This window comes from Xiphias gladius, chromosome 15 (assembly GCF_016859285.1).
Source record: "Xiphias gladius isolate SHS-SW01 ecotype Sanya breed wild chromosome 15, ASM1685928v1, whole genome shotgun sequence".
Classification (NCBI taxonomy): domain Eukaryota; kingdom Metazoa; phylum Chordata; class Actinopteri; order Istiophoriformes; family Xiphiidae; genus Xiphias; species Xiphias gladius.
The window spans coordinates 11,648,990-11,665,233 of record NC_053414.1 but is presented as its reverse complement, the minus strand read 5'-3'; the positions used below and the strand labels follow the sequence as shown (position 1 = coordinate 11,665,233).

Here is a 16,244-nt window from a genome sequence, read left to right as displayed (position 1 = left end):
ACACACACACACACACACACACACACACACACACTTTCCCCCACAGTGTCCCCCAATCTCCCCTAGAGGATCCATCTGCCCATAATCTTCAGACATGCTGTACTTCCCCTCATGCTCTTGTTTTGTGTGTGTGTGTGTGTGTGTGTGTGTGTGTGTGTGTGTATTTGTGTGTGTGTGTGTGTGTGTGCACATATGTGGTGGGGGTGCATGGATGTGAACAGGGATTTCCTCCTTTTTTCCTCCTTTGTCTTCCTACATGTCCACCTACATCAACAAAGGGATAATCTGTGTGTGTGTGTGTGTGTGTGTGTGTGTGTGTGTGTATTTAGGCACAAGTCACTGTAGTTTAAAAGTAACTTCTGTTTCCATCTCCAGGGGTGGGTGGTGGGTGTGAAAGAAAAAGCGCTGGGAGCTGCCGAGAAAATGGCGATCACAGTGTGAGACAGAATAGAAATAGCAAGACAAATTACCCTGCGGCACAAACGCTAACTGCACTGCTTTCCTCCTATGACTCTGCATTGACTCTGCAGTATTCTGGATGTCAGGGTGTTTTGACCTCGCCGTGTTATTATGCTCTGTGTCTCTGTACATACAGAGTCACACAGTCACAACCCTAATGGTACCACATTCGTCACACAGACTGATTTTAATTGACCTTCTTCAATGAGCTGCCTGCACCGAGCGAAGCAATTATTTTACATCCAGAAACACTGTAGTTACTCATGTATCTGCAGATACGTGAGTATTCAGCTGTACTGATAGAACTGTAAGCCAGTAGGATCATGTAAAATAATGCAGAATCATGTGAATCCCTGGAACTGGTAATAACACTGGCGAACCAAAGTCCTCATGCCTTATGAAAGAAGCTGGTAACTGTCACTGCATTTGTTTGCAAATACCTGACTATGAAATAAATGAAGGGTTTTTGGGAAGCTTTTACCTCTAGTATTCACAATAAATGAATACACCCCTGAGCAGTGGTAGTACTCAAGTACTATACTTGGTACAATTTTGACGTAGAGGAATGTACTTGAATATTTTAAATTTGTGCAAGATGCACAACATTTATCCCTTGGCTGAAGTTATAAGTTACTGTCTAGAGTAGGGCTTTACATCCAAAAAACACTATGTTTTTCAAAAGATGATGCATTTATATGGGTTGAACTACAAGACAGAATATAAAGTAGTTAGAGTGAGCTCCACCTGGACCAGATGTGTGTATCCTTGAGGCCTAACAAATGCATTCAATGCATTTTCCTTACTCATGCAACATATGCAAAGCAGACATTTTTTGTTTATATCGACGTTTGCTGGCTTGGTCTTTCTCTTCTTTACTTTTGCCAGCAATCCGCTCCGTTTCTTGCTGTTTACCACCACCAACTCTCAATCAGTAGAACAGTGTAAAGCCTTTCAGCAGGAGTGCGTACTGCATTGCAGAGTGTTTGTGTACATGCTTATTCGTATCTTTAACACCACGATGTGTAAAATGCGAAGGCTTCCGACTCCCTTCTGACGCCCCTAGTAGTAAAATGCACTTGGATATGGGTCTGACCAGGAGGCACAGAAATAATGGGCTTCAAGCAGCGCATGTACTTTACCATTTTCGCGGTACACTTTGCTGATGGTAAGCACATTTTGATGATAAAAACTTAAAAATACTATTTACACTTTCTTATTGCAGAGCTCTCACTCCTTTTTACATTGTTGTATTGATGCTTAGATAAAAAGGATCTGATCACTTCTTTCACCGCCGCCTCTGATTATCAAAAGAGGTAAATGAATATTATACCCTTCTCAATAATCTGTTTGACCCCTCCTTTCTCCTTATCCCTCTTCCTGCAGATAACCTGCCTGCAGGACTTCTTCGGGGATGATGACGTGTTTATAGCGTGCGGCCCAGAGAAGCACCGCTATGCCCAGGACGACTTTGTGTTGGATCACAGCGGTAAGGCTTCCACAGCCTTTATGACTGGTAGGCTTGACTAAGACTAACTAAGCATCTGTCTCCTTTTGTGTGTTTCTGTTTGTGTATGCCTGTATGTGTTAGTCTCAGTGTCTCTCCCCACAATTTTTCGCTCACACATGCTTGCAACACTCTTTTCCTTTCCGAAGGTGACAGCAGGATATGAGATCTGTGTGTCTGTGTTTAAATTAAGACCCATTTTTAACATGATTCTCCTACCAGTTTAATCCAGATTGTTATAATTTGGATAGTGGAAAATGAATTTTTGTTTTTTTTATTATATTTAGCAGTTGGCGCTACACATTTTCACACACTCATTCCTGCCCGTCAGGTAAGGAAAAGTGGTTGCATTTTTGTCCAAGTGAAATTTCATTCTTGTGTGTTTCTGTGAATGCCGTTTTGTTCATGTTCTGTACTGTATGCATCGTACATACATTAGTATATTATGCACACCCTCTTTTGGGTATCTCCGCTTTATGTTGCTGAAAAGCCACTGAAGGTTTGAGAGCACATAGGCAGGACATGACCCCCTTAAACCAGTATGTCAGCGAAGACTAGAAAACCGCACAGGAAGGGAAAAGGAGTTTATTTTAGTAACAGTCCCCAGTATTGACATCTTCTTTAACTTTTATGTTGTTTTGTCAGGTTAGCTAACAACAGGGAGACACATCCTAACACACACTGTGTTAAGTGCTACTGGAGATAAGTGATAGTGGATGGGTCAAATTCAGAGGTAGTTTGGAGCTTTCGTCCCACTTACACTCTTCTGCTCCACTTTTAAGAATTAGGTCTTTGAAAGAACAAAAAAAGGCACACTTTACTCTCTCCTGAAGGTACAGGTCTTTTTTTTTTTTTTTTTGCAAAATAGGTCCTGTACAAACTACTACTATTGAAACATTTAAAGAATAAAAATGTGGAAAATGGTCTGCATAATAGATCATGCAAAAGGACACAAAAATTAATGTCATTTCAGTGTGGTCAGAAGAGGTACATAAAAAAAACAAACCTGACCTTATGCTCCTCCTCACCTTGACCCTCAAGAATATGTTAAGATAACTTGGACTGGGGCTAAGCCATGTTTTAAATAATTCTTGTACTCGTGGCTGGATGAGATATTCTATCCTCAAATGTTACGAATCATTTGAGTAATCAGTATCAGTATCGTACCTCAGTACCTTTCTTGGTACCAGCCAACATGTGTCTGTAGAACCAAGTATCAAAAACTCAACAAGGGGGAACCTTTAACCATGAGAAGTTTGGCTTTGTTACATTATAAAAAAGGGTATAGAAAGGTATGGAAACGAATAAAGTATCATTTTGGTATTGGTAAAGAAACCGAGGCTATCGATACAGTACTAGTATTGAAAAATTTGAAACAATACCCAACCCTAAACATTTAGGAATGGGTAGCGTTAGTCATATAGTCTTGAAATGTTTATGTAGTTCAGCCCTAACTGGAACATGATATCAGGTAATTTATCTGTTCCTCTGTGCCTTTTAATCTGTTTCGACTAAACATTTTTTCCCGCTGTTGTTTGTGGCCTCTCTGTCTCCATAATCAAGTATGACCAGCATTCATGAATTAAACCCACATAAAAACTGCCGGGGACATATCCCCGGTACAGCAGCTTGTTGGGAATAATAGTGCCTCATTAACTCGTTAACTCTGTTTTGAGAAGAAAGAACAGGTTTGTTGCTAGAGGAAGGTTAATATATGCGACGGTGACCCTGAACGCGTTGTCTCTCCAGAATGCAGAGTGCTGAAGTCATCGTACAGCCGCTCTGCTACTCCCAACCGGACAGCTAAGAGCCCTGGACCTTCACGACGCAGCAAGTCCCCTGGTGCAGGTAAGACAGGTGACTGTGCGCACACATACTAGAAATAGTCTAGAGACTGCGTGTATTAGCCCTGTTAAATTAAGAGATATTCCTTTATGCTGTAGATAAAAGAACAAATACTTACTCATGAACAGTCAATCAGAAAGCACAAATCTTGCAAATTATTACATTATATGGGTGAAAATATGTTTCACACATATTAAAACAATCCCATTTATCTGATGCCAAAGCAACACTGTTAGTAGTTTTGTGGTTGACAGGCTGAGTAATAGTCTTCTTATTTGGTGGCCTTATCCTAAACCCTCAACAGTCGGGATGAGTGACTAAGCAATTAGTGTGCTGCACTGAGAGATAATGACAAAATGCTGAATAATTAGTGTATTACAAGCCGTTGCGCCAAGTTTAAAGAAGAGATATTTGAGAGGCTGCCAGTTTGAAGTGGCACTGCCTGAGTTTTGCCTCGGAAGTTTAACTATTTTAAAAGTACGTGGTAATATAAATTATATCTACATTTTTGTATTCTGATTTTTTTTTCTTTTCACTTTTGACACTGCAGCAAGGCGGCCTGTCCACTACTCCACCAGTCAGTCTCCAATCAAATCCCCAGGTGAGGCTGATGATGGTGTCGCACGCTTTGCCTTGTCGAACACCTGCCTTATCAATTTACTCTGGTAATTAGGGTAAAGTAATTGAGCTAAATGAGCTTCTCACAGTTTTTGGGTTCTCCTCCTCTCTTGAGAATATATGCTGGATCCGGCTGCTATTATAATATAACACTGTCAGTCAGTATGGATTCGTCCAGAGCTAAATATCTCAACAAATTAAAATTTTGTGCTGAGATACATGGTCCTCAGACTATGGAATGATGTTGGTTAATCTGCCTTTTTTTCTGCTCTACCAAACAGGAAGAAAATTTCCATCAGTCCAACATTTCTTCTTGACAGGAAACCTCTTAAAAACAATGACTAAATTGCCTTAGTTTTGAGCTCAGTGCTAACATAGCATCCTAATGCACAAAACAGGAGCGTGTTTCACTACTTGCCAAATGCTACCATCACCTTGCTAACTGAACCCAGGTTAAACATGCGAAAATGCTAAATTTTACATGCTAATGTTAAACATTGCAAATTAAACATTAGCATGCTGACATGTTAACTCCAAACATATCATGTTAACTGTTGAAAATTGAGCAAAGTTTCATAACGTAGTGCATAATATAGTAAGTTGCACTCACATCCTATCTTTCAGACGGTAATTACATCACATCAGCGTCAGTTTTGAGTCAGAGATAGCAGGAATTTTTCAGATCTAGCAACATGTTTTTTTTTGGTTTTTTTTTAAATTTAGGTAAAAACATGGTCTTTCTACTCAGACCAGGCTTTAACATTTTCAACTTTTTTTTTTTTTTCTAGTCCATTCTAGCCCACACCAGTGATGACTGCATCTTCTGAGCTATACATCTCTTAAACGTTGTCAGGTTATTTAAACTAGAGACATCCCCCTTTTATTTTGACCTTCTTTCTCTCCCCCTGCTCTGACTAAGCCATGGAGCTGCTATGAATTGGACACATCTATCTAATCTGAGAGCCAGCTGCAGCAGAATCCACTGATTTAAAGCCATGAACTGATTAGACTCACTCTTCAGCTGTGCCAATTAAATCATGCTCTCCCAGCACGGTTACATCAGATGCCTCTTTGTCTGTAGAGGCTGAGGTGCTCAGAGTTAAATTATACTTTAAAAACATTAAAAACTTAGAGTATAAAGTCATGTCATGTGTTTCAGTTGTTATCTCAAATATTGATTTAGAAGTGCCCTTAAAATACCCAGAAGGCAGTTGAGGTGAGAAGCTGTGACTTCACGGCGACACAAAGCAAAAACGAACAGCTCTGAAACGGCAGTACGAAAGCACAGCCTGTAGACAGTGTGAAGTGATTTTCCTTAGCTCAGCTGGGTTTATGCAGATGACGAGACTTTGAGTTAAAGTTTGACGCATTATGTCTCTGTATTTGTGCCAGAAACCAAGAGAGAGGGGGGCAGAAATAGTCTGTTCTTGAGAGAATGAATCACAAACAGTAGAAGCTCTCATCCCTGCTGTGTGCCTGTGCACCTTGTTTTAAACACCAAATATGTTTCATACAGTATGTGCATGAGAAGTGTACTGATAATGTACAGGGATATTTATAACAACACAACATCACAACTTTTTTGCCATGTATAATGAAGTCTTTGAGTCATGCATTATATCAACATGTGCTCAACAATCGACCAGAAGAGTAACACAAAAAATAACACGAAGTAACACAAAGCAGCACACGTTTAAACCTTTTAAGGTGGTGTGAGTGTTAAAGCAGCAGTAACTATTAAATTCATTGCCTGTAGGTGGCGACATCTGCAATCGCCACATCAGGGGGTGTAAACTGCTGCTGCTAATACTGGTCTGAAAGTGGCTAAACCGCTCCTTATTGTGGAGATTTTGCAGTCTGCTAAACGTGAATGTGTGACTTTGTTACTGGGTTACAGCAAGTTACATGAGCTGCCTTACATTTAGCAAAACGCGCTACCAAGTGTAGGACGTTTTTCTTCATTTACTTCAGTAATCTGTCCTGGACCCGTGGATGAATTTAAATTTGGAAATACCGTGGATTACCTGTTTGCAGAAAGGCAGGCACCTTTGAACAAGCTGGCTCACTGGCAAGCAGTTTAGGAAAAAAAAAAAAGTTTCAAAATCAGAACGATCAGTCCCTCTGTTTTTCTCCATACAGTAAATGGTGCCTCAAGTAGCCAGATCTCAACTCCGAAGTCCACCAAGTCCTCCACTCCGTCTCCCACCAGCCCCCGAACAATCCCCAGTTTTAAGGTAAGACAGTGTATCACATGCACGTCTCATTCAGTAGATGTGGTACACAGGACACCCACAACGGACAGCTGTGCTTGAACACATTATCTACTGTGTACAGCTTATGGTTTATACAGTTTATACTGTAGCTGTGCATTCACATTAGTCTGAGCAGTTTCCATGCAACCAGTGGATACTCTATGAAATTATTGGTCCCAGCCAAGAATTAGTAAAATGGTGAATTGTCGTTTTTACACTTTTTTCTGTGGAGCTTGAACAAACAATGTGTTAATTAATGGACTTTAAAGGTGCTGGTAGGCAGATTTTGGGCAGAGGCAAGCTAGCTAGTGGCTGCTTGCAGTAAGTTCATATTTACAGTACAACCATGAGAGTGGTATCAATCTTCTAATCTAAGTCGTGGTAAAAGAGGGAACAAGCAAATTTCCCAAAATGTCAAGCTATTCCTTTAAGGTGGCACTTTAAAGAACGGGATAAGTCACGATTGTACTGACCTCCTTAATACAAAATGATGAAACAAATCTATGTTAAGTCATCAACTCACTGACTGACAGCCGTGTGGCCTGTGTCGCAGCTCTATGATGTGTTTTTGGGTAGAGTCTGAGATACTAATCTGATTTATTGATGGATTCCTCTGTAAGATGCGTGTTAGCCCCAAACTACAGAGTTTGTAATTGCTCTAGCCAGCTGGCAAACCTCCTCCAGAGAGCCACCATTCCTCTCTAAGCCCAGTCAAAGACTTATCCATCCACATTAATTTGGCAGGATATTAGATTTTTATGATTTACTGACAGCTTTATAATTCCCTGGTGAAGAGGGTGAGTAGAGCAGCATTTTTTGAAAAACTAAATAAGGAAGCAGAAGGATGTTAATGACATAGTTTCTCTCTCTCATTCACCCTCACTATAGCAGTCACGGGGAGAGGGTAGGTAGACTAAAGCCACATAAAGAAGTTATTTATCAGAGGAAAAAGCTTTTTTATGTTCCCAGTTGTAAAAGAGACCCTGAAGCTGGCCCACCTTCTACTTTGGTCCAGAGTACTATGCTCTTAGGCTAAATAATAGATCCTTACTGTAAAGATCACTTGTGTGATTTTAATGCATTTGGTATTTATGGCTGACATTTCAAAAATATAGCCGTAAGATGTCAAATTGCCATTGCTGTGCTCTGCAGAAATGACCGTCTTAACAAATATATCATTCATTGGAGCTGTAACGGTTTTATGTGCAGTAATGATAAGTGGATTTTCCAGCAGCTCTGACACCTTGTCCACTTTGAAGGGCAAGCTTATTTTAGAACTAGCTCACTATTGAAATAATAATATGTTTATTTCAGGATTAATGTGAAGGCTGTGCTGTTATTTTTTTGAGCCACAAGCCTTATAAAGTATCTCACCATACCGTATATTCACTTGTTGTATTTCTAGTTTAAGAATTAAAAAAAAAAAAAAAAAATTTGATTTTCAAATGATTGATAGGAATAAATGAGAATAAAACCTGTGTAGCTTGCTAAATTACATGTTGTGAGTATAATATTGATTTGCTGGTCTCCTTATTGTGCCATCTGAAGCATTTTTACTAATCATAGTCAAGGTCACTACGGAAAGTGACCCACCAATAATAGATCAGCTATGTTTTATCAAGGTACAGCATGTTTTGTGGGCGCTTTTTAAGACCTAAGGTTGCCATGGTGATTTGTCTGCTTGTCTTGTTTTAGGCCAGGTGTTCATCTATATTTTTGTTTCTTTTTGCATCCTGCAGATACCTCCATCACATCACATCTCTTCTCCAAATGTAAATGGCTCATTGAACAACCACCAAGAGCAAAGCAATCGACTGAGTCCAGAGGGTACATCCTCTTTCCTTGCCTTGCCTTGCCTTGCCTTGCCTCTCCTTGCCTCTCCTTGCCTCTCCTTGCCTCTCCTTGCCTCTCCTTGCCTCTCCTTTCCTTTCCTTGCCTTTCCTTGCCTTTCCTTGCCTTTCCTTGCCTTTCCTTTCCTCTACTTTCCTTTCCTTTCCCTCTCCTCTCCTTTCCTTTCCTTTCCCTCTCCTCTCCTCTCCTCTCCTCTCCTGGCTGATATATTTAACTTATTTGCCAACTAGGACAACACTATTGCACGGGGCTGCCTCACGCTCAACCATGTAACATTCTAAACGATCCTCATCTTGCACCCCCCCCCGCGGCAGATTACAGAATTTGCTCACTCAACAAAAGTGGCAAAGAGTTTGCCATGTGTTGAGGATGAGTGTGAAACAATCCACTGCTGTGTGAGCAAGTGCATGTGTGGCGATGGACGGGACGTAATATTGCTGCTCAGTTCTCTAACTGCTACAGGAGGACTAGTAGAGATCAATTTGCATGTTGGTGCCAGTGAGTGTGTTATTTTGTTGCCCAGCATGTTGACCCTTAATGTAGTCTGAGAACTGGGTGAGTTTCTGCCAAAGCTCCCTTGTTTTTTATTGAGCAGCAGGGCTTGTCTGTTGCCTGTTCTAACCTTCATCTCTCCTTAGCAGTTAATGGCAACCGCTACCTGCCTGCCTCCACCATTTTGGAAAAATACAAAGTTGGGAAGGTCATTGGAGATGGCAACTTTGCTGTGGTCAAGGAGTGTGTGGAGAGGTAGGTGTAGTACATTGAGTCTGACTGGAAATGTTTGGTGCAGAGCTGGCAGCAGTCCACAGTGTGCCTTGTTGTTCTGCTTAATGAGACGCGCATCACGTGCTGTAGCTGCTCCATCAGGGTGTTTAAGTCCTGATGACAGGCATTGTGGAGACAGAAATATCCCATGGATTAAACCCAGCGGTGAATTCACTTCATTAGCCTTTTAATCTCAACACACTGCCCAGGCAGACAGGGGCGAAGATGATGAGAGGAGGCCTGTCAAGTGTGTGCTCTCCTAATCTGATGCACCTTCCTGGAAAAAACTAAAAAATAAGTATTTGAGGCCCAATAAACGTGTTGAATGCATTCAAACATTCAAAACAACCTAATCTCAAAAGTCTACTTAATAGCCTTCTGTGCTTTCAGTACCGTCTTACTGCTTTCAATCAAGACAGTGAGATGTATTTGGAAGCTACATATACTTTTTCCAGAGGCCAAGAAGTTTTCGACTCTTTTGAATTTTCCATTGTTTATGCACGGCTCTCCATACATCCGTAAACACCAGCTGGCGGTTCTCTTCTACCCTGTCCTTTTGTTGGTGCACTGTTACATTTCTTAATCAGTGGAGTAGCGTGAAACTGTTGGCAGGAATGTGCACTGCATCACTTGCATCACTTAAAACTCCACAGAGGTACCTTTGCGTCATAGCTGTTATGTATATTTTGCAAGAGGAAACTAAAAAGTAACTTAACCCCCCCCGACCCAGCGGTGATCTGGGTATAGTGTGAGGTGGCACAAACTTGAAACTGTTAACCAGAGATGTCAGTGAAACACTGTTCCTCAGCCTGGTGTTAAATGACTCTTTAAGCATGTGTTCTCAGATTCTTGTTGAGCCTGCCTGTATCTGCACTGCTTCTCTGCTCATTGTATAAACCCGGCTCGTACAGCTAACGTACCTTTCCAGTACCTTAGTGGCGGTGCTCCTACGCACTGTAACTGAGGCCGTCTAGTGAGAGCTTGATTCGAATTACAGACAGTGTTGTGGGACCAGTGCTGTTTTTATTGTTAGCCCTAATTGCACTGTTTCTGTTCAGGTCCACAGGAAAAGAGTTTGCGCTGAAGATCATCGACAAGGCCAAGTGCAGTGGAAAGGTTTCACTCTGTCCCTTTTTTTTTCTCACCATCTCCTTCTCCCATCTCCTTCTCCCATCTCCTTCTCCGATTCCCTCACTCTTCTTTCTGTGTGACCTGTGCACACACACTCACACAGATGTAAAGAAGTGGTCATATGTTAGTGTCCCACTGTGCATTATTAACACCCACATACAGGACAGTATTACCTGTGTGTCTCTGATCCTCTTATCCCTCGCGGTTAGATTAGGTTGGTAATGTTTTATTTATCACCTAACTCAAATTATCTTCGCCCTTTCACATGCACACAATGACACACTCTGATTCACACATCCTTGACACCAATTCAGACTCAATCACCAATGCAGCTTCTGTTTTTTTGAGCATAATGGCTCAGTGTAAATCCTGTGCACTGGAGCGTTCAGTAACTCGGTCCCTTGGATTATGTGTGCGGGTGTGTGTTTCCAGGAGCACCTCATTGAAAATGAGGTGGCAGTGCTGCGGAAGGTGAAACATCCCAACATCATCATGTTGATTGAGGAGGTGGACACTCCCTCTGAGCTGTACCTGGTTATGGAGCTTGTCAAGGTACAGTAAAAGCTAACTCTGTGTCAGTATCAGTGCATATGATATGTATGTTCTTATATGCAATCAGTGTGTCTTTTTTAATTGGCGCAGGGAGGGGATTTATTTGATGCCATCACCTCATCGGCCAAATACACTGAGAGAGATGCCAGCATCATGGTCTACAACCTCGCTGGAGCTCTGAAGTACCTGCACAGCATGAACATCGTCCACAGAGATATTAAACCAGAGAACCTGCTGGTATACATTTACACACACAACATTGTTTCCCCCCCCTACAAATCCAACTGCATAATGGACTTCAACTGAGCATGTACTCCATTTTAGGTGTTTGAGTACCCAGATGGCACCAAGTCATTAAAGCTCGGGGACTTTGGCCTGGCCACAGTAGTGGAGGGACCCCTGTATACCGTATGCGGCACTCCTACATATGTGGCTCCAGAAATCATCGCAGAGTCCGGGTAAACTGGGTGTTTTGGCAGAATGTGTGACTTTCAGGTCTCTAGTTTTCAGGGAAGGTGCTCGTTATAGAGAAACATGCGAGTTGGTATAAATGGAAACACCTGCTCTACGTACAACAGCAGAGTAGAAATGCGGGTCTGCATCACTGCTGTGTTGTAATCAGCTCTATGGAGATTAAAAGGCGAATGGTATTTTGTGTGTAAGCGTGCTGAATAAAGCAACACAAACCATGTATCTGTGTAAGCATAAAAGGTTGTAGTGGTATATTTACTTCTACATCATTATAGTGAATTGAAAACCTTCTCTTTCCAAAATGTCAGTTCTTATTTTTGCTGTTTTTATGTCCAGTCAGTCGTCTACTATCTTTGTAACACTGGGATGATGGAAGCTGTAGATATTTAGGTACCTTTAATCCTTCATTGCCACTTGCTGTCTTCTCTTTTCACAGTTATGGTCTGAAGGTGGATGTCTGGGCCGCAGGTGTCATCACCTACATCCTTCTGTGTGGCTTTCCTCCCTTTAGAAGGTACTCGGTTCATCCACGCCACTGTCTGCTGCTAATAAACAAGGATGGCAGTTTTCAGTTTTAAGCAATAAATACAATGTAGAGTAAAGGTGTCAGCCGCGGATAAAATTAAGAAGAGTTCAGTCACAGTATTTGGCAACTTTATTTTTTACCAATTATCTTATGCTGTATAACTAAACCATTGCTCTAATTAGTTGTTGGGTGAAGGATTGTGTTCCTGCAGTCGTAGAGTGGAGGATTTGACCTAAATTATTGTGGTCCTTGTTTCAGTAGCACTGGTCATTACAATAAACACATAATGAAAGGTGAAGTTTTGTCCACTGAGCACCTGTGTTTCTTTCCATGTAGTGAGAGTAACTTGCAAGAGGACCTGTTTGACCAGATCCTTCTGGGGCGACTGGACTTTCCCAGTCCTTACTGGGACAACATCACTGACTCAGCCAAGGTTGGGACCAAATGATACTCTCACACACACACCAACAGTTTGTTTTTGTCACTTTAGATGATATTATATTGACTCCCGGTCTTTCTTCTTTGGAGGGTCATCCTAACCAAAACATGGTCTAACCCTAACCATTATCTAACTCCAATGAGGACAGGAACCACTTTACCTTGAACTTAAATGCAGGGGCAGTGGAAATAGATCTAAAATGTTACATAGGTTACACACACACACACACACACACACACACACACACACACACACACACACACACACACACACACACACACACACACACACACACAATGTAAACCCGCTCCATTAATGACTACTGTCTGCTGAAGGACAGGAACCTCTCCAACCCTCTAAATTAATGTCACGTATTAAGTTGACAGCCCATGCTCAGCGTTCAAGACCAAAGTGCTAATTAAACCCACTGCTATTACATTGGCCTGTCACTGCAGACAAATGCACAGTTGCAGACAAATGCACAGTTATAGACACCATAGCATGAAGCTGTGCAGGTGTAAATTTATCAAAAGACTGTGTCCATACGTGACTTGGCAAGCGCACGTGTGAAAGCATGTAAAGCGACGTCTATGGCTTGCAAAGCGTTCAGTCAAATGAGTGTTAGGTGTTAGCAAATAGTATTGTTGGGTTGGGCCATATGGTTGAAATCATTATCACAATATTAAAACCAATTGTTTTTCCGAATTCATGTATATAACAACATACCTAGTGTATGTAAAATCACACATAATATAGTTAAAGCTGCACTAATTTCTATTTTTATATCAACAGTATACCAAAAGATTACATGCAGTGTGAAAGGAGTTACTCATAGTGACGAACCCACAGACAGTTATCACTTGACTCCGCATTTTTCCCTGCGCTATTTCTGTCAGCTCATTATTATGGTTTTATGGTTGGTTCAGTAAAAAAGCTGAACTGTGCAAAGCTGCCACTGTCATTATCTGACCACTGCCGAACAGCAGACAGAGAAAGTTTAGCTACAAGCTGCTAAACATAGTGGAGCACGAAGCAGCCGAAGAGTCAGAAATTTCTGGGGATATTTCAGGAGTTTTTGGAGTCCTGAAAAGAGTTAAAAGGAGTGAATTTTGTAGCCACGTTCATCAGGTGGACACAAGCGGAACTCAAAATGTATGAGTGTTGCTCAGTCTCTGCTGGATGTGTAAATAATCAGTTGTTTGCTAAGATATGATCAATATCAACATCATAAATTTTAACAATTTTCTTTTGTTGAGAGATTAATGCAGCTTTGAAGTAATGCATAGACCTTTGTTCACGTGTTATTTCAGACAAAGCTCCTCACGTGGAAAAAAAAAACATCAATAAAAAGTGGTTAATTTGCATAACAGAATTTTGTAAAGCTATAGCATAATATGATCATTTATTCACATTACAACATGGGCTAAAAGTTAATAACAATGAAGTGTGTGTGTGTGTGGTCAAAGTAAGAGACATTTCAGATGTAGAATCAAAGAAGGTTTAGCTTTGACCTTGTCCTAAACTGTTGTGTGTTCTGTTTCAGGAGCTGATTGGAAAGATGCTGCAGGTCAACGTCGAGGCTCGATACACCGCACAAGATGTCCTCTCCCACCCATGGGTCACGGTAATGTGTAACACAGAGTGTGTATATTTGCATGTACAGCACAGTGATAAAGTTTCAGGCACGTTTGATGTTTAAATTCTTATCCATCACGCAGTACCATCAGGCAGGTATCTGATGGGTCCCAGATTCCTTCTGCAGCAATGTAGATTTATTCAATAAAGACTTTGCCATTGAATCTGTTGATTAAAGAGATGTATGGGGATGGAGGCCTATGAATAGCAGCCAATCCGAGATCCCACCAGGGAGCCTTAGAAGGGGCCTTGACACTGATTGCGGTGGGGAGGTGGCGGGCGAAGTTGTGAGCGGCATAGACTGCAGTGACAGCACAGAGAGACAACATAGGTAAGGTGGTTTAAATGTTCTTCAGCTAAGAAGATCACGGGTAGACAGGAGGGACCGCACAGAACCCAGTGAAATCGCTGGATTATAGTGGAGAGGTGGAGCCTCAGCGTGATGACGAGATGATAAGGCTGACGGTCGTCTTCCTGCTTGAACTTGCACTAAAAGCTCCATAGCCAGAGTCATGAAGAACTGTCTTCAGAGATGAGACGTACAAGGAGTCCTGCAGCAGATGGTCTGGCCTCCAAAGAGCCCTGATCTCAACATCATGGAGTCAGTCTGGGACTACAGGAAGAGACAGAAGACAGTGAGGCAGCCTAAATCCCCAGAAGAACTGCTGCAAGTTCTCCAAGATGCTTGGAACGACCTACCTGCCAAGTACCTTGAAAAGCTTCATGTACCGAGGAGAACTGGTGCTGTTGTTAAAGACTAAGGGAAGTCACACCAAATATGGATTTGATTTAGGTTGATTCTGTTTACTGCACTTTGTGTGAAGTTTATTTATGAATAAAAACTGTTCATGGCATTAATTTTGAAAGCAACTTCACTGTATTCCTGGTGCCTGAAACATTTGCACGGTGCTGTATGTATGAACCGAACCTCAAATGTGGCGAAACTTTTGCGATTTGTGCACGAAGACAGTTTTCTCTTTAGGAAACCAATGTACACTCTTGCATGTTTGTGTGTGTATGTAGGACGATTCAGTCCTGGAGAACAACATGAAGATGGAGGTAACAGGTAAACTGAAGACGCACTTTAACACTGCGCCAAAGCACAACAACACCACAGCTGGTGTGTCGGTCATCATGGTAAGCACATTCACAGCCAAACATATGATTTTGAAAAGATTTTTGCCCAATCTTCTGAGATTTACTACAGTGCTTTTTTGTTAGTAATCTTATGACCTCAAATCTCCAATATAGACGTTTTGACATGGGTTTAGTAGTCACTAACAAGGTGCATGCAGCGGCTAGAACAGGTCAGGCCTTCTTCCAAACGTTTACAGCAGGACAGTGAAGGTTTGACCCAAATAAAGAAGATTGCGCTTCTTCTAATTCACTTTATATGAATCGTACTCCCACTTAATCACTGGGATAGAATATCTGGCCTCAATCATCGCTGAAGGAGACATTCAATACAAGTTATAAGCAACTTATGCTGCTGTGGACATGTAAGACGGGATTTTAGAGATGGAACGATGGGAAAACACAACAGTGAAGAGGTCATTCGTGTAGTAGTCACATCCTTCCACCCTGTTTGTTTTTTAAGCAGCATTTGCATCATTTCCTGTTGTACAGTTTGACTTCCTCCACTCCGCATCTCATCAGGTCACAGCACTCATCAGCCTAGCACACTCTCTTCAGTCCGTCTGTCTGAGCTGAAAACAGGAAAAAGGGGGGAAGGGGAAGTTTCTTTGATTAGAAATTGAATTTGACCCCCCTCTTCACTGCAAAGAGCCTCATTTTGTTGTAAATTTCATTTGACAGTTTGAGGTGTAAACGTGGGGCCAGTCCTTGGCCCCTCCTCCTCTCCATCCACTTCCTCCTCCCTCCTCCTCACCCCTCCCTCACACCCGACCCAGGACCACAGGGGACGCCTGTAGCTGAAAGCCGGGTACACACTTCACACCCCCCCCCCCCCGTGCCTCCCTTCTTCCTTTCCAGCCATCGCCCTTCCCTTCACTCTCTTCCCTACATCTGTAACAACTCCCACCCCCCACTACTCTGCCTTCCTCCGTTCCCTTCCTTCCTGTGTCTTTCTCAGGCCCCTGCTCTCAATAACCAACTGATGTGGACCTCGCTAACACTCTCCCGACATGCGCGCTGTCCCGGATTTACCCATGACTCTTTTCATACTCCTCATTCTGT

General features: G+C 42.0%; 1 protein-coding gene across 10 annotated transcripts in view; it reads left to right on the top strand.

Annotated features, from left to right (window-relative positions):
* Nucleotides 1-16,244, top strand: part of dclk2a (doublecortin-like kinase 2a) — a 45,476-nt gene that overhangs the window by 23,873 nt on the left and 5,359 nt on the right. For 2 of the 10 annotated variants that reach the window (XM_040145202.1, XM_040145210.1), the window contains exons 3-16: nucleotides 1,843-1,972; nucleotides 3,713-3,811; nucleotides 4,359-4,409; nucleotides 6,566-6,660; nucleotides 8,418-8,505; nucleotides 9,168-9,276; nucleotides 10,353-10,410; nucleotides 10,858-10,977; nucleotides 11,068-11,214; nucleotides 11,302-11,435; nucleotides 11,885-11,962; nucleotides 12,311-12,407; nucleotides 13,957-14,037; nucleotides 15,072-15,185. In XM_040145202.1, the coding sequence (XP_040001136.1) occupies nucleotides 1,843-1,972; nucleotides 3,713-3,811; nucleotides 4,359-4,409; nucleotides 6,566-6,660; nucleotides 8,418-8,505; nucleotides 9,168-9,276; nucleotides 10,353-10,410; nucleotides 10,858-10,977; nucleotides 11,068-11,214; nucleotides 11,302-11,435; nucleotides 11,885-11,962; nucleotides 12,311-12,407; nucleotides 13,957-14,037; nucleotides 15,072-15,185 (1,401 nt within the window). Of the gene's footprint in view, nucleotides 1-1,842; nucleotides 1,973-3,712; nucleotides 3,812-4,358; nucleotides 4,410-6,565; nucleotides 6,661-8,417; nucleotides 8,506-9,167; nucleotides 9,277-10,352; nucleotides 10,411-10,857; nucleotides 10,978-11,067; nucleotides 11,215-11,301; nucleotides 11,436-11,884; nucleotides 11,963-12,310; nucleotides 12,408-13,956; nucleotides 14,038-15,071; nucleotides 15,186-15,863; nucleotides 15,974-16,244 lie in introns of those variants that run through there. The other 8 variants (XM_040145211.1, XM_040145205.1, XM_040145204.1 and 5 more) reach the window with 8 other exon arrangements.